The 18,316-nt window shown below is 39.9% G+C and overlaps 1 protein-coding gene across 2 annotated transcripts in view; it reads right to left on the reverse strand.

The window, feature by feature from the left end:
- The window catches only part of KCNIP4 (potassium voltage-gated channel interacting protein 4), a 466,803-nt gene extending 458,043 nt beyond the window's left edge, over positions 1-8,760 (reverse strand). Inside the window, exon 1 of one of the 2 annotated variants that reach the window (XM_087737010.1) lies at positions 8,615-8,760. In XM_087737010.1, coding sequence (XP_087593136.1) covers positions 8,615-8,675 — 61 coding nt within the window. In that variant the 5' untranslated portion in view covers positions 8,676-8,760. The remainder of the gene's footprint in view (positions 1-8,614) is intronic. The other variant, XM_087737004.1, reaches the window with a different exon arrangement.
- Positions 8,761-18,316: the final 9,556 nt, after the last annotated feature.

Below are 18,316 nucleotides of genomic sequence, written 5' to 3' on the forward strand. Positions count from 1 at the left end.
ATTTTAAGATAAACAGGATTCATTTATCTCCAGCTAAAGGTAACAGCAGATCCCAGAGTCTGCTTACTCAGATACCACTGAAGCCACACACACAAGAAGGCATTTCTTCATCTTTTTCCTCTTTCTTTTAACTGCTCAGGCAGGGACTGCAATCCCACAGCCTTCTTTTCATTCTCCCAACACTCACCCGCACCGGGAAACCACATGGACGTACGCAGCATGTCCCTCCCTCCCAGCACTGGTGCTAACTGTGCACGTGTGCAGGAGCTTTCCCTGGCCCATCTCAGCACCTGGACAGGGAGGGGACACCTGCTGCAGCAAAGCACTCAGGAGTGGTTGGTACAACACACTTTGGCACACTCTAAAACAAACTGTCTCAAAAAAAAGTCAATCCTTTCTAGGGTGTTCTTTGAAACTATGAGTAGTAACATTCATGCAAAAAAGCATTATAGTAGTACTGGTTCAGTTATTTTGAAAATGTGATCGCAGATTGTTCATTTATGGTACTTAGCGTGTACACAGACATCTCTACATACTATAAAATTCCCAATCATCTTCAAGTTCAGTTGCAATAATGCTTGTATCTGACAGACGTTTTTCTTTGCTTGTGTGCATGGCTTTTGCTTTACCTATTAAACTGTCTTTATCTCAACCCACGAGTTTGCTCACTTTTACCCTTCCGATTCTCTCCCGCATCCCACCAGGGGGGAGTGAGCGAGCGGCTGTGTGGGGCTTAGTTGCCAGCTGGGGTTAAACCACGACAATGTTATACATAGTGCGACTTTCAGAAGATCATCCTTTCAAATTGCATCAAGTAAGTACGTTAAAATTTAAAAAAAAAAAAAAAAGAAAGAAAAAAACCAACAACAAACTATCTTTCCTCCATTCCAACTTACTGCATGCATTTAGGACATTCTCCATTTCAGATATTTCTTTTCATCATATTATGTTTATCTTTTGTTTGGCACAATGTTGTCTTTCAACATGTTCTTATTATAACATTTGCTGTAATATCATCAAAAATTCTATGTCAAATAACTATATTTAATTTTAAAAGTGAGAACTATGTAAATTTTGTAAATTTTTCCATGGGTTCTTCAACACTGATTAAACCACACTCTATTGATAAATGCTTGGGATGTAGAATACAATGTAATTTCTTTGTTTAGAAAGTGTTACCTTAAATTAAACCCAAAGCAAAAAACTATAGCATTAATACAAGCAAAGAACAGAACATATACAGTAACTCTTAAGTAATTAAAGACTGTTCTGGAGCACAACCAACAAAATAAATAAATAAATAAAAATCAATATTATTGCTTTCTATACACAAACAGGGATATTTGTCAATATTGCAGACTCCATGTCTGCAGTGACTCAATGATTTCATCTGAATCATATTGTTTCTCCTCTATTTAATAAAACTGTTCAAGGATTTGGAAATCAGTTGGTGCAGATTACCAGAAACATTTCTGTGAGAGTGTACAAAAAGCAGAATTTCTTACCAAAAAAACATGTTAGGGATTTGACCCAAGAAGTCCTCAACTAGCAAAGTACCAGCACGACTAGCTTCAGCATTTCCCACTGCAGTCCTTACATGGCAGGGAAAAATAGCCAGGAGACAGCACATTACTGCAACGCCCAGACAGTGAGTGCACCTTTGGCAACACTAGCCAGGCGGCACAAATTAGGGAAGCTCCCCAGTTATTGTATCATGCAGATATTAAGACACTGGAGAAAGGATGCCTAGATGTGCTTTTCATTTTACTGTAAAGCATGTAGATGAGTGACTCAATAAAAGGTTTTGGTCGTTTGACATTGTTTCAAGATATACCAGACCTATAAAACTTTTAATTACTGCTAAGTATTTCCAGTACAGCGGTTTCCTTCATTTACATGGAATCACGTAAACTTGATCTGTGTTTCAGTTCCAGGTTCAGTGTTCTCCTGATTTTCACAAATATTGGGGCCAAAATCCTTATTCATTGCAATTATTCCCATAGGTATCAAAGGGTTTATAGGAATAGTGATGATAGTCAAATGAGTTAATGCGATGAAGTGCTGTTCTGGTTGTTCACACTTTGGGCAAGGATTAAAAAAAACCTGCACTGTGAAGAATCAGACCCATCATCACATTTTACGGCTACTGCTTACCTTTCTAATAAATCCTAAATGTTTCTTCTGGGTTATTAACAAAAGTAAACTTTGATCCAAAAATAAGAAAAAGGTTTGTTATACTAAAGTCTAATGACTATAGTAATATTCACAAAAATTCTCTCTGTTGGAAAGGTAACTGAAAATTGTGAGAACAAGACAATGTATCAGTAAAATTGGTCTCTTTTCCTATCATTAAAATAGCAAACCCTTTCTTACTGACTGCATGAAATAGAGAAACCACCTTGCAGTCTATGTCTTAGGACATTCAAAGCCTTTAATTTTGTATAACCATGTCTATGCTGTCACCACCGTCATTTTGTGGCATACCGATATAATGTGCTGTATAGTGCTAGACATTTCACTGTGCTCAGGAAAACTTCTGGGTTTATGCTTTATTTGGTGAAAATATCTGGCCTACAAATAAAGATATTTTCTCCTATAATAAAATTAAAACATTTAAAGGTGAATCGTTGCTCTTAACAGGGCAAAATATTTATAGTTAAAAATTCCCTATTATCATGCCTTCCACCTGTGGTTCGTTTCTCCAGTAGACACATAAGCATGTATGACATTCATGCCACTGTTTGTGTCGCTGCAGCAAAATTATAAACATACAACAGGGGATCACAACTATAAACTGTACCTCTAAAGAAATTTGTTTTATAGGTGAAAAAGAATATAAAAGAGCAACACTATATTTATTTTCAGACCTCTGACAGAAAGCTCCTTTTAATACCATATTAAGCCTCTGCTAGGCTGCCAGAAATAAAACACAGTATGTGTTCAGATCTACAGCTTTTATTCTGTGTTTGGGTTTATTCTTAGAGGTGAATGGATTCAATATACTTTCCACCCAACCACAATATTTTAAACCACTGACAGTTTATAGTTGTCTACAGACCTTCCAAATTCATAGCAGCAAGTCTAGAGCCCAACCTCCTCTGCTGCCGCATGCATGAAGGCGATAACACAAAACTAATCTCTCCTGTAGAGTAAGAGAATGGAAAATGAAGAGGAAAACAAACCATGATCTATATGATCCCAAGACCCCTGTAATACAATTACAAAATAATAATTAAGAACATCACAAAATAATGGGATTCCATGTTTTCCATAGTTCTATAGACTCCAAAAAAATACACATTCCATATATTTTCACTTCCACATTCCACCTGGTATACTCAGTGGGAAATCTGGGCTAAACACTGCCTAGCCACCAAAGCAACAGCAAGCAAAGACCATGCCAGAGAAAACAGGATTCTGAAGGGACGACTACTACCAAAAAACTAACACTGATGTCAACCTTTTGTCCACTTACTTTTGACACAACCACACATTACAGTTCAGGCCAAACATTATGGAGACATAACGTCCACACTAGCCCATTAACCTCACTATTAACTGTCCCCAGCTGTGCTGCCATGCTGTGCTCCAAAGAAAGAAGGGGTTTATATCTGCACTCCTTATGCCCCAGAATAGGCCCAAGCCTATTAATTAAAGTGTGTGCTAATAAATAAGAGAATCCTGCTTGGTTCAGACTGTATTGGCTACAACTACTGAAAAACCGATTTGGCTCCTGGCCCAGTCCACAACCTTGTGCCAATGTTTTCTCTCTCATCTCAAATAGGAGTAATGGCCTCTGCTAGTAGGAGACAATAAATGGCCAGCGTTCGTTTGGCAGCAAGATTTCGAATACAGTCTATTTCGGTACTTGCAAGAGAGGACAGGCAGAATTGTGGGGGGAAAGATAGTAGGACAGCCAGGCAAGAATGCACATATCTATGAAACAGCGAAGCAATCAGGCGTTGTTGTATTTTTAGATACTTTCTTTTTCAAGTGCCAAAGATTCCGAATAAATCACAATGGCAAACTGAGTGGCTGAGATGGGATAGATTACAGCTGAACGCTGCACAGATCAAATATTCAGCTCCAACCCAAAGCATGAGTCCTAAATGCTTATCTGATACACTGTAAAAGCTTTCCATGACACATGCTAGCTACCTCTCTTATGGATGCATTAACTGCTAGATACCGTATCTGCCTCTGTAGACTTCATAAAGTCTAAAAACACCTGGAAAGAGTCAGCTCTCTAAGCCCAATATACCTGAAACTTGTCCACGTGTTTAGTTATTTGTATCAACTCTCTGAGCACTGGTAGTAACTTTGAAACACAGAAAAACAAAAAAGCAAGCTGTATTTTGTGCAAAGCCTATAAAATTGAAATTGGTGGGAAGCCAAGGTATTTTCAGCATTCAGATCAAATATGACTCTCTATACTAGAACTTTGCATATAATTACTACTTCACATGCTCACTGAATACAGGAATTGGAGATGGAGGCAGAGACCAAATTTTAGAGAGGCTTACATCACAGTCAGTTCTCTCAAAACTTCAGTTATTTCCTCCGTCCTGCAGGAGCAGGATGTATATTTTACGTTTAAAATATTTGCATCTATTTGCATGTGCGTTATAAAGATAGCTCCATTATTAGATCATGAGTCCATTTAATTTATTCCTTCCCTTGTGTATTTGCAACTTTCACAGAAATGGGGGGTATTTGGAAGCAGCATTTCTAGCTGACTGCGGCTCCTATGCTGAGAACATGTCTGTGTTACAGAAGGCTCAGGCAGAGACAGAGAATCCACTAGGATACAGGCACACAAGATAAAATGGCCAGAAGGTCTCTCATATCTAAGAACACCTGAAGAGTGTTTAGGGACAACAGATCATTAGCAGAAAAACTGACACTGACTCTTATGGATGGAGTTCCTATGGATGGAGCTCCTAGACACACCAAAGCTTTCACGCTGATACGAGTATTGATGGTATTCTCTTGGAGAGTCACTGCCTGCTTTTCATCATGTCAGATGAATCCCATCTGGGTTATAAAGGAATTAGTCCAATGCATTCCTCCCTATTCCAGTATCCCTCAACAGGACACATTTTTGTTTAATACCAGTTGTATCTCAAGGTGTGTGAGAAGCTGCTTTCTCATTCCCCACCTCCCACCTCATCTTTTTTCCTGCAATTGTTTTCCAGTGCATTTTTTTCTCACTTTTGTCATTTTTCTTACCATCCCTTTTCCTAAATTCCTATTTTCAACTTTTCCTGTATGTACTTTCCTGTCCTTCTAGCACGCTTTCCTTTGTCTTCTAAGAATGCCTCAAGCAACAAGAGCAAGCCATTCATTAAAAGCAAAAGTAACCACTAGTGCACAAGGGTCTCTCAGAGGTATGGCAGAGAATACCAAACTCTAAGTAAACTTAAAGTTGGATAAACACTTTTTAACAGTACTATTTGGTCCGTCTTCTGCACATAATGCAGAAATGACAGCCTCTTTCCTGACATGCAGAATTTGCAACTGCCCTATCTAGTCGTAGAAAATCTTCAAAACTTCTCATAAATGACTCCATGGCTTTTTTTTTAAAGATTTCTATCATTTGAATAAAGAAGGGTGTATTGGTCAGCACAATCCCCATTCTGAATTTATGATACCCTAAAGCAAAGCAGACAGCTGCTGTGATAGTGTCTTATTCATACTGGTATTCCCAACAGCTTAAGTTTCTCCTAGATACTGAACTCACAGGACGCCTTGTGGTTAAACTTATTCTTACCCACACAAACTTTTTCTGATAATCTCCCTCTGCTCTTCTGGTTTTGCCAAGACCCTTCATGCCTTTACCCAGTAGCAGAGGAGTTTTGGCTATTACTAGCACAAATACGACTTCCTCACAGATGATAAGACATTGATAAAGATCGTTTCATGGGGCAGAGGGATGAAAGAGTTCATCCTTACAATGGCTCAATATGTAGGAGAGGAAGTATTTTGTTACTTCAACAGCTCTTGGTGGTGCTCCAACTGACAGTACCTTGAATGTAAAAGATGTCCTGCAAGTTGCAATACAGTAAATGTAAGGGGAAGAGCAGCTGAAGTGAGTCATTACTTGTTAAAAGGTACAAAATGTTTCCTTTGTAATTAATAATTTTCATAATTTAAGCTGCTAGTGTATTAGCTGGGCTTTATTTCACTTGGAAAAACGAAATGGAGGAAGAGTTGCACTTCATTTCATTTTCTGACTCTCATGCACTACCATCAAATCCCTGTAACAACTGTACGGTAGGCATTACCATTTAAAAATAAGTAATGTTTTAAACATTGTTTGTATTTGAAGAGAAATAATGGGAACAAATCTACTGAATGCTTCCTCATTAAGTAACCAACAGACAGGTACATTCTGAAATGCTGATGGTACTGAAAATGAGTTGAAAGCTTGGGAGTCTGGAGGGAGACAGCTAGACAAGACAAGGGTGGAAAGGGAAGTTTAGATGAAAAAGGGCCAAAATTTGGGGAAGATGAACATGCACATGCTCTCTCACATAAGGAGGAAGCCCAGAGCTGTAAAGCTAGACACTCGTTTAAACAAAACTCAAGCTAGTGATGAGATGTAAGTTGAGTGGTGATCTAATGTATGTCATTCTCCAAAAGAAAGGAGGTATCTTCTTTTAGCTTTGTCATTTTTATCTTTCCATTTCCCATTTCTAGCATAAGAACTGATTTTGAGAGATGTTTTTCCTACAGTAGCTCATGTTTCAGTTAGATTTTGCTTTTTATTCTAAAACAGTGCAAAAGTATATCTTAATACCTCTCACCATTACAAGCTTAAAATGAATTAAAGCCATCATTAATTTCTAAAAGCTACGAGGCGTGCATATCAAGAGAACCAAAATGGTACACACACCGAATATACAGTTCAACTGAAAACATTTTCTGTAACAATATCATCTTGGTGTTTCATATTATTTTTATGACATGGATTCAGATCATACTTCCCCAGTTTTCATATAGACACTTTCCCATTACTGCTAACTATACCTGTATGATGAAACGTTAAGCTGCAAACTCTCTTTATGCTTCAACACCTACAGTAATGATCCATAAACCAAATTATTCCTCAACAGCAGCTGTGCAAATCCACTGTGTCCAAATTACGACCTTAGTTTTGTTTAGCCCAAACAGTCCCACATGGTGGTTGCACAGGTGTAGCCAAGAGCCTGCTCGGTGTTTGTCAATGATGATGTATGTGTTATGGAAAAACGGGCTGACTTTCAGATCTCTATCAGACTAGAGCTGTAAGGTTGACAGTGGTATGTGGAGGGAAAAGTCTTAATTATAACTTGGGGGGCTGGGATCTGAAAAGCAGTGAGAAGTATCACAACATCACTTTGGTGGCCGAGTCCCTTGTTGGATAACCATAATGACTACGTATGCATTTTTTTCTGAAGCTTTAAAGAAATGCAAAGATGCATTAACAATTGAGCTGATAGCCTAAAACTAATTGCATACTCAGTTACAAAAGTTCCCTATCCCCAAAGCAAATGATCTAGTATCCTGTCTGCAGGGCTACAAATCCTAACACAAGAGGAAAGCTGGGACATAAAGAAAAGAGAAAAACAAAGTACAATCCAACAGAGGACACGTGGCTGTGAGCCTCTTCTAGCAAGCAAAAACACTACTCTGAAGCATCAGAAATCAAGCAAAGGGTGCGACTCCACTGTATCTTTCAAGCAACTTCATGGCAAGGCTGTTATTCTACACTGGCATCACACAGTTTGTGAGATACCTAGCAATACAGCAGGAAACATGAAATAGTTTTCCATCTTTTCTTAGAAAACAACTTTCCCCTATTTTTGATTGGCTATTTTGCAAAGTTTTTCATTAACTCTCCAACCCTCATCTGCTTAACCATCTTACCTTGAACTGGGCACCTTTCTCAGCAACAGCACGTTACACACATTGCACACAAGCACCTTTGATTCTACGTAACTCTGTTTCCTACACATGCTGGGAGAAAACTCCAACACAGTCGTGATAGAGGACAGCAAAGCATGCTTTCCTCCTCCCTAAAATGCAAGTTATTTTGTATAATAGGTGAATATGAAACTACAAATTGCAATACAGAGAAGAGAAGGGCACCAGGTAGCCTTTGGCTTACCAGGAGAAGCTGGTCTCCATCAAATAGTAGTTACTTGGGCATCGGGAAGGCAGAAAGGAGATCAAAGCAAGGAGGTACAAGTGGGACTGATCAAAATTACCTTCTGGGAGTTAGTAACCAGAAAGGATGCACATGATGCGCCCGGGAGGTTCATACCCCGCCCCAGGTCATTTCAGCAAAGGCAAAAGTACCAGTTAGGACACAGCACGCATCTTACGGCGGGCTTCGCAAAGCCTTGAACGTTTCTTAGCCCGAGATCCCAGGCATCAAGCGTTTGCTTACCGTCCCCATAGACACATACACATTTTTCCAAGACAGCACAGATGCGTTTACCTCACACAAGCTGGCAGCTCACCCCTCCCCGCCCCACGCCAAGTTGCAAGACTTGCTGCTTAAAGGTGGGGGGCGAGACCCCAAAATAACTAAGAAGAAAAACCCCGCGCCCCCACGCCGCTCGCGTCCTACCGCCTGTGGAGCTGGCCTCCTCCAGCTGCGCCGAGATGCTCTCCACCCTCCTCACATTCATGCTGGGAGGCGGGAGGCGCCCGGAGCCGCGGCGAGGCGGGACGCGCCAGGGGAGCGCGGCAGCACCGCCGCGCCGGGGCCGCGGGAGCCGGAGCGGGGCCGCGGCGGAGCGAAGCGGAGCGGGGCCGGGCGCGGCGCAGCGGAGCGGAGCGGAGCGGGGCCCCGCCTCGGCGGCGGCGGCGCCTCCCCCGCCACCCGCGGCGGCGCGGGGCGGGCCGCGGCGCGGGGCTCCGGGGCGCCCGCCGGCAGGGGCGCCACCCTCACCGCCGCCCCTTCCCCGCCGGGCCAGCGGGGCTCAGCCCCGGCTCCCTGCGCTGCCGGGCTGCCCCCCGCAGCGGCGGGGCTGCGGGCCGCTCCCCGGGGCGTGCCCGCCTCCGCGGGGCTGAGCCGGCACCCGCGCCCCGGGAGCGGAGCCGTCGGTGGGAGCGGGGCTGCCGTGGGGAAAGCCCCGAGCAAGAGCGCGGCAGGGCCGGGCCGTACCCGCCGCTCTGCTCCGCGGCTGCACGCAGGTGGTTTCTGCATCACCTGTTAGCACCCTGCCTGCCGAGCCGGCAGGCTGCCCGGGACACAGCGGCGCTCAGCCCTGGCGCTGGGGAGCTCCCATCTCGGCTGCGCTCCGCGGGCACCTCTGTCAGGTGAGCACTGACTGGGGAGCTGGGAGCGCTCCCAAAGCCCAAGGGTACTTTTTGGCATTGCTTGCCAGCACTGTGAACACCAGCACCAACACGGCCATCAGCTCAGATCTGAAAGAACAAGCCCACAGTGTACCAAGCCATTCCTTTTTTACCAAACACTGCATTTGACCAAATTATGGTAAATTGTACTATAGGTCATGAAATTCTAGGAAGCCACGTATGGAGCGCAGAAATAATACCAGACAGAAATTATTTAGTCAGGCACTTTGAACAGCTCTGGAGAAAATCCATACAATTCCACTGAAACCAATGAGGTTCTACCCTGTGGTATCAGGACTGATCTGGCCGTTGTGCTTAAAGAAAAAGGTAAAGGGCATTTTAAGGCACCTTCAGAACTCCTCTAATTTAAAAAGGCCTACCATGACACACCATTAGAAAATACTTCCATTAAGGCAGTTCTCCCAGTTCAATTTTATACAGAGAACTTTTTAGTCTTCTTTACTATTTCTTTTATTCTTATATGAATAATGACTTGTTTCAGAAATCCCAGTTATTCTTCTCTTTGTGTACATTCCCAAGAAATGATCATAATTTTTTCAAGGCACATAAAGGCTATAGGCTTAGCTACCTAAAATCATAAATATTATTTTTGATGTTTAATTTCATATTATTTCTTGAACCAGGTATTCTAAAGATTCTTATCAGCTGAAAGGTAAAGGAGTAATTCCTACATGACACTGCCAAAAAATGCTTTAGGAAAAGACTTCTATCCTCTTCTATTCCATGGGACTAACTTATGCCTCTTTTCACTCCAAAATCATGGAATGATTGAACACTTCAATGGGCAGAGATACTACAGTGTAGTATAACACTGGCCAAGAACAACTCAATGGTGAGTAGCTGCTGCCAAGTGTTCTTTTTTGATAAAAATGCATTCACTGCTGGAGGTTTAGGAAAGACTGTGAAGAGACAGGATTCAGAGTGCTGTATTTGCCTTATGCCCTCAAAAGATTTCCCTTCTATAAGGTGAATCCTCAGGTAGCCACGACATGGCTCTTCCTTATCAGAGAAATTCAAAGTAGTCAGAAGAGAGACTGGGATTTGGTTTCATTATCAAGATTTGAGCTTACTTATTATCAAGAAGATAACGTTACAGATAACTGTAATTTATTGCAATTTTGCAGGAGTCCTTGTTGTCATATATATATATATATTTTTTTTTTTTTTTTTCCCAGAGTGAGGCAATTCTGATTTATGGCTGTGACTTCCCTTTGCTTGCTTTGTTCTACCCCAACATTGTATCAGAACTCCGTGAGTTATGAAAACACTCTAAATATACGTGAGCAGCTGGTCATAGCAGAGTGAACTAAGGCAGGAATGGTAGTAATACATCAAAAATACCTTTGCAGTTGCCAGTTAAGCTAGACATTCATCTTGTGTCTTAGAAAGAATTACAGGTATGCAGCGCAGCGCAGAACATAAGCTCCAGAAGTGTCTACCAAGTTTGTACAGATAAGGTAGCGCGTGTCACCTGTATGATCAATTGTATCTGAGGCAAAGAAAAAAGAAAGTGACCCAAATAAACTGAACTGTCTCCATAAATCTGCATGTTTCTCTCAAGCTCATCTTTGTTTTTCTGCTTAGTCTCTTTATTTCCATCCACCTGCTCTTCGTCTCCTGTTCTTCTTGATGGGCCTTGCTTGAAATAATTTTATCAATTCCCTCTGCATACCCTTTCCTTTCTGTTCTCTGGGGATTTAAATACTTGTCTTGGAAAAAGCCACAGTCTTTCCCAAACTTCCTTTTGAACTTTTCAATTTCCTGGCTGTTTAGACCTATTAGTTTTCTCTTGCCTTGTAGATACCTATTTTCCTTTTTTACCACCACTTCCAGTGAGATCTAAATGTTAGCATATTATTTACCATTTACTTACAAATTAGGGGTGCAGTACATAAAACGAAAGTCTATTTAAAAATCACTGAAAAAATCCTCAGTTAATACAGATGTATATAATTTTCTGACTTCATAAGAACTATAGCAATAATAGAACTGTGCAGATTTTCAACCACTGAGCATCTGGTTTAATTTTATTTAACTCTAGATTATGACAACTATTGGCATTAATTCACAAACATAAAGATTAAATACCTGTAATTTTGATGCTCTATGTAAAACAAAACATACTTCAGAATGTGGGGTTTTTCCAAATTTGCTTTAAAGGCTAAATTCTTTATTGTTTACCAAACCTGATTCAGTTTCCTCCAATTAGCATGTCAAGCCCATGTATCTGTTCTATGTAACATTCAGTAAAAATTGACATCAACTGTGATTTCATCCCTTCTATATAATTACATTTCAACATACAATTATATTTCTATGAACATAGAGTTTCATTCTATTTTCTGCTTTTCAAAGTAAATAACTCCTTCCTTTCTTCCTCATTTATTTCAAATATTTATTTTGGAGCTAAATGCTAATAACACCTTGAGCATATATTTAAAAGGTACATGTATGGCTGAAGATTTCTTTCAGTCACCTGTGATGAAATTTTAATTTCTTCTTCTTGAAATAGTTGATGTAGTTTCCATTTGATTTCTTTAATTAGAATCTGAATCAGCATATTTCTGTTAGCCTTAAATGTAAACTAATTGGAAAGATTTAACATAATTGTGATTCAGTGTATCCAAATCAAGCTCAGATTTCCACAGCTGTTTAAAATATATAATATATAAAATTAAGTGTTAAATTGTGAAGCTAGGCTAATGAGCGAGGAGGCATTTTCATCCAAAAGAGAAAATCAAATCATCTCTGGTGAATAAAAAATAGTCATCATGATTTCTAGTGGTAGCACCTTCCTATCAGGGAGGACCTGATTCTTTCCTACCTATTTGTGTGGATGAGAACAGGCTTGGACTCAAAGTGTATAGCAATACCCAGAGATTCAGTCCTTTCAGCCTCTTTTGCTCCTCCCCCCCAGTAGTTTAGCTACCCATACTGTATTTGCACTAAGGAACTGAATAATTTATAATTAAGCAGTTGAATAGAACAAATATAAGCCCAAATGATTCAGCATGTCCATGTTACTTTCTAGGCCTCCAAAGAAGCCATTTATTTTTGCAGTGCTGCTTCTGCTGGAGAATGGCTCTCCAGGTGGGAGCTTTCTTGATTCCCAGAGGAATTTGTCATGAAGCTTATACTGCATGTCACTTATGATGCTTTTCACAAGGGAAAAAAAAAACTAAATCAGTTTGTTACTTACTTCTAGGACAAATATTCTTCCTCCTCCGAAAAGTAGTAAAATTCCATTTTGCTGTTTTTTTATTGAGGCATGAGAAAGAAACTGTTCTTCATGCTACAATACATTTCTAAGAGCATTCTTCTTCTCAGAAATGTATTTCATTTATTTTTAAGTCAGATTGTGTAAGAATGTATCCTACAAAAACATTTTATGTGTACTTTAAATCACAAAACATTAACAGTAATTTGGCCGTATCCAAATATTTAGTGTCTGTGACAGAAGTACTTGATCTAAATGAGAAGTCTCCTACACCTTTGAGAGTCCTCTGACACCCTGTTGTAGGGTGTGCATTGGGTGTCAGTGACAAGGTGTTGTTAGTGGGGGGGCTGCAGGGTGGCCTCTGTGGTGGCTGGGGTTCCCTTGTACCAGACAGTTGGTTCCAGACAGCTCTGCAGCGGACCCACGGCAGGGCGCAGCTGAGCCCATCAGCCTTGATGGCACTTGGTGGCACCTTGGGGGAAACATATTTAAGGAAGGGCACAAAATGCTGAGGAGGGGGGAATGAGAGAGGGAATTCCAAGGTCAGATGAGAGGGAAGCGCTCCATGGAGGAGCATATACGCTCCCAAAGGGACTGAGGCCCATGGAGGACCCATGCTGGAGGACATACACCACAAAAGGACTGTGGTCCATGGATAAGCCCATGTCAGAACAGAGGAAACAAGTAAGAATGAAGGAGCAGCTCTAGAAACGAGTGAGTCACAAGGAGTGGTAGAAAGAAACCAGTACACATTGACCCCAATCTCCTGCATTGCCCATCATCATCACTGAGTGTAACCTGCGGTGTGAACAAGGAGGGGAAAGAAGTGTCTGGAGTGGATTTGAGCCTGGAAAAGGGGGAGGAAATGTGCTTTCTTTAAGTATTTAAATGTTTTTCTTCTTTATTTCCCAATACCCAAGTCAGTAATTAAATATTTATGTTGATTGTCAATAAATTAAGTTAAACTCTCCAAGTCTGTTTTGCCTGTGACAGTAACTGCTGAGTGATTTCTCTGTCTTTATTTTGACACCCAAGTTTTCACCCTCTTGTTCTTCTCATTTTCTCCCCCGTGCCACTGGGGGTGGGGGGTAAGCAAGCAGGTGTGTTGGTGCTTGGCTGCCAGCTCGGGCCGACCCACCAGAGGGTGGATATGGGAGAATTCAAAATACAAAATGAGACTGTAGGTGTAGGAAAGGTGTCACAGACTACTAAGAAACTGCATGTCCCTGAAATAGTGGAGCTTCAATATTCAAGATTTCCTGTTAGCACACGAAGTTTTAGAGAGTATTGGTGCTTTCAGAAAAAGTAATCTTGAATATTCTGATTTTCGTGCCTATTAAACCCTAACTATGACACTACTTCAAAAGAACATTGTACACTGTGTATCCTTATCCTTGCATAGAAATAGTGAGAAACAATGAAGGCCAGCCCTGGAATTTGGCAAAAATTGGCTGTTAGTATTACTATACCTTGTTACTAAAAAGGTGAGAGGAGAGGATGAGAGCCTACTTTCCTTGAAACTCAATTTGTTTTCATAAATTAACATTTTGTAATAAGTTCTCTAGGGGTCAGAAGCAATTTGACTTACCATAAATGAGTAAACAAGTCAAAATTTATATGTGGCAACCAAAAAGAGAAGAGAAAACAATTATTTAACAACCTTCCAATTTAAATGTTGTCTCCGGATGTAAATCAGTCAAGATACGGATTGACTTATTTGTTGAGGCTTTTAAAACAAAACTCAGGGAAGTAGGAGCCCACCTTTCACTCAGTGTCAATGGGAAATAAGTACTCACTTCCTTCAGACATAAAATCCAGCATTTTTTTTTTTGCTGTTGTACCTGTGTTTGTTGGCTTCACTTCAGTGTGCTGCAGGTGACTGGAGTGGCTTGGTTGTTGAGTGCAGTATTTAGACATTTGAATTTTGATTTGTGAGAGTCTTCTGGTTTATATCTCATTTTAACAGTGATTCATGGTTTATAATAGCCGTACTGCAGATATTTTTGAAGAAAGTCATTACAAACTAATGCAAGGTTATATTTTAAAAAAAACACATGTAATATTCAGCAGGACTTTGATGTGCTGCTTAGAGACTTCCTTCGCATAATCTGTATCACTTAATCTAAATTACTGTCGAATTGTTTGTTGTCATTATTAAACTGTCACTGAAGTTATTTCACTAGTAAAACTGAGTCAATATATGGTTTCATATTTACAGAAACTTCGTGTAAAATAATAGCACTGTATCTTTTAAGCACCTCATTCTTAGCCTGGCAAAACATTTTAAAAAGAAAAGCATACTGGGAGCAAATTCACCTGCTGCTGAAATGTAGCCAACTTCAGAGGACACACAGCTGAAAAACAGTGCATTAGACAGGAGTAGGTTAAACAAGAATTTGGCTGATTATACTGTAGCTAACCTATGTTCTTGGTGGAAAAAATCTATAGTTTTTTTATATAAAATAGATCATAGGCTTTAAGATCTTATGTGAAATACCTGCTTGTAGTGATCTGCACTATGCTCAGAAGAGACAGAAAAAAGAAAAACCTAAACAAAAACAGCAACAAAAAACCCTGAGCTGATGCTGGTGTAGGACAGTGCTCAGACTGAGCCAGTTTACGGCAGCATGATTTCTCAACACTTTTTCTGGCAGTTTTACGTTCAGCTGTATGTTGGCTTCCCATTGCTTTTTGTCTTCCATTCTCATCAGGTAATTCTGCACTCTGCTCCAGTAAACCCTTCCACTCTGCTTCTCCGTCTCCCTTCCTTCCATTTCCTTTTCCCTTTCCTATTTACCTCACACATCATTTCTCACGAAAAACTGAATAACAGTGGAAAGGATAATGGCTTTTATGTTCAGGTAGTGGAGATCAGAGAGCAGTAGTGCTCTGTACAGCCAACGACAGGATGTAACTGAATGCAGTGCTTCACATTTTCCTTGTTTAAATCCACATCCACAGAGTTACTAGATGATAGGGTTTTAAGAACGAAAGTCTAGGGAGTCCTAGCTAGCTCAAAAGCCAGTTCATAGAATATCAAACAATCACTAATAATACAAAGTTAACAAATTTCAGAATGTTTTAAAGCATTTTGGTTCCTGCGATATTTCCTCCAGGGAATAAGATTACTAGATTTATGGCACTAATGATTCATTTATGGAAATATGGAAAGACAGTAATCTCATCTTTTGTTAGTGCATCTAAATACAGAGACATAAGGCCAAATTCTCTTGATGGCAACAATACCCTTTTTTGAATGAGCCCAATCTATATGGGGAGACTAAAAGAGCTTGTTCATCCTCATGTAAAAAAAAGTCCAAGAGGGGATATGTTTGCTATATAAATACATCAGACAGGTAAAAAACAATGAGAGAAAAAAAATCTATTTCAGCTAAAGGTCAATGCTGGCAAATACAAATGGTATAATCTATAATCTACAAATTTAGGTTGTATATTAAACAAAAGTTGCTAAGCATTAAAAAATTAAAGTACTGGAATGCCCTTCCAAAATGAATGGGAGGAAAGGCAAAATAAATGTTTTAAGGCAGAGCTTGATAAGTCTGTGAATTATGTGATGTGATGTCTATGATAACAGAGAGCTCTATGATCATAAATCATATATATGTTTTCCTTTCCTTAACAAGTAAAGCTCTTGAACATAATTCATAGTACAGCATGGGTCATAGGAAAAGGGCTACAATACTTCATGCAGAGATTACATAACATAGTATATATAATAACAAGACCCTCTACAATAAACATGAATCCCTTTTTATAATATCCTGAAAACTTACAGGACATGATAACAGTCTTTCATATTTAAATGGTTGCTACAAGGAGACAGTAATCAATTGTTCATCCATGGCCAATGGCAGAGTGACACAGGAGAAAGGGACTTAGGTTGCAGCAAAGTAGTTAAAATTTAAAGGAAAATTTCTAACTTCTAAGGTAGTCAAATATTAGAACAGCTTTATGAAGAGGTTAGTGGAATCTCCATCATTAAAAAGTTTGGTTTAGCTGCTATATAGATGACCTGCTGAAGACAGCAGAGCTTTTGATCCTGTCACAGAACAGCATTACTATAGATCTTGAGGTATCTCCTGTCCATATATATCCTTATGGTTGTATGATTAAAAGGATAGTACCGATTTAAGTGAGAAGGCAATCTGGCCAGCAACGGCCCTATTTTCTCAGCTCTCCATCCCCATTTCTCCTACAGAACTAGTGCCCCTAAATTGTTCAGGTTTTATTCTATGAAACAGAGGTGTATTTCCTGATTATTTTTTAAGATGCTTTGTTTCTTAATTTGCATACCTAAGTATTCTGTTGTCATGGTAATCTCTTCTCTGAAGCCCTTGAAGACAAGCTCTCTTGCTTCAATTCTGTTTCAAATTTTCTGCATCAACTAATTTTAATTCTTACTCCAAGTTTTCCATATATTGTCTTGCCACATCTAAGTGACACAGTCTTACCATCTCTTGGGCCAAACCTTACCCTGTCCATCCATAAGAATACAAGCTCCCCTTCATACAAGCGTACTAAGGCTAGTACAATGCTATTTCTTGACTAAAATGAATCAAGATTTTTAATTCTTTCACTGAAGGCATCCATGTTGATAGATGTTTGGCAGCTCAGCAAACAAGCAAGAAATCGTAAAAAATCATGTAGCTATAATGAAATTCAAATAGAATTGTTTGAATAATCACACCATAAATGTCTTGTCTATGCCTGTCTTTTTACATTGGTTGGAGGGAGTCTCACAGTCTGTCCTGAAAGCTGAAATACTTGATTAAGGACAAAAATTAATCACATCAGCTTTCCTTCCACATAAAAACTAACCTACCAGTCTGTTACTTTTCACCAGTCACAGCCAAAGTAGGTTCAGGTGTCTTCAGTGATCACAGATAAAAATATTAGAGAGATTCAGGAAGGTCAGGTTAGGACTTTCATGGTTAGTAATGACATTATTCCATTGGATATTACTAGAAGCTTGGAAATAGTGCCTTTCACAGAAGAAACATATGCTTAATATGCCTATAGGAAAAAGACAACTGTGTGAAGAAGCAGGCCACCAAACTAGCAAGCTTTAGTTTCTGGAGGGATTTTAGAAGTTGATTTACACTGAGTTCATCATATGGTCAATGAAGGTTCTACATCAGAAAGAAATAATCTTAGCCTCTGAGCATCAGACAAAAGGTGCACTTGCAGCTTAATGTTCAAGAAGCTGCTAAGGTCAACCTTATAGCTAATGACCTAAGTCAGCTAAGGGCAAATATACATCCTCGATGAAAGATGCAGGAATATATCTACCTTACTGCCTTGTTGTTTCACCAGTTGACTGACCCAATGTCATCTTGATTTTAAGCCAAATTGCATTTATTTGTGCCACAGCTCCCGCAGAAAGAGAACAACGTAATCTTCTTTCATCAGGAGTTGGAAACACAGATATAAAGCTGTGTGTTTTCTCCGTGCTGAAGCAGAACATGCTTGCTTATTTTTTTCAACAGCCTCCCATATGTGCATATAACTTGATTAATTAATGACTGAAGCAGAGTATAAAGTAGTGTCACTGATCATATTTTTATTTATTATTAAATCTATAAGGCAGGCTTTGGTCGCTTAACTGCCGTCATAAGCTTTCCCATCCTCCTGATTTGATCCACTAGACTAGGCTAAAAGCTAGAATTCTCTCTATTACTTACTTTATTCCTTTACTGTAGAATTCTAAGT

This window comes from Nipponia nippon, unplaced genomic scaffold (assembly GCF_047370975.1).
Source record: "Nipponia nippon isolate SJK-2023a ecotype South Korea unplaced genomic scaffold, ASM4737097v1 scaffold_6, whole genome shotgun sequence".
Taxonomy (NCBI): Eukaryota; Metazoa; Chordata; class Aves; order Pelecaniformes; family Threskiornithidae; genus Nipponia; species Nipponia nippon.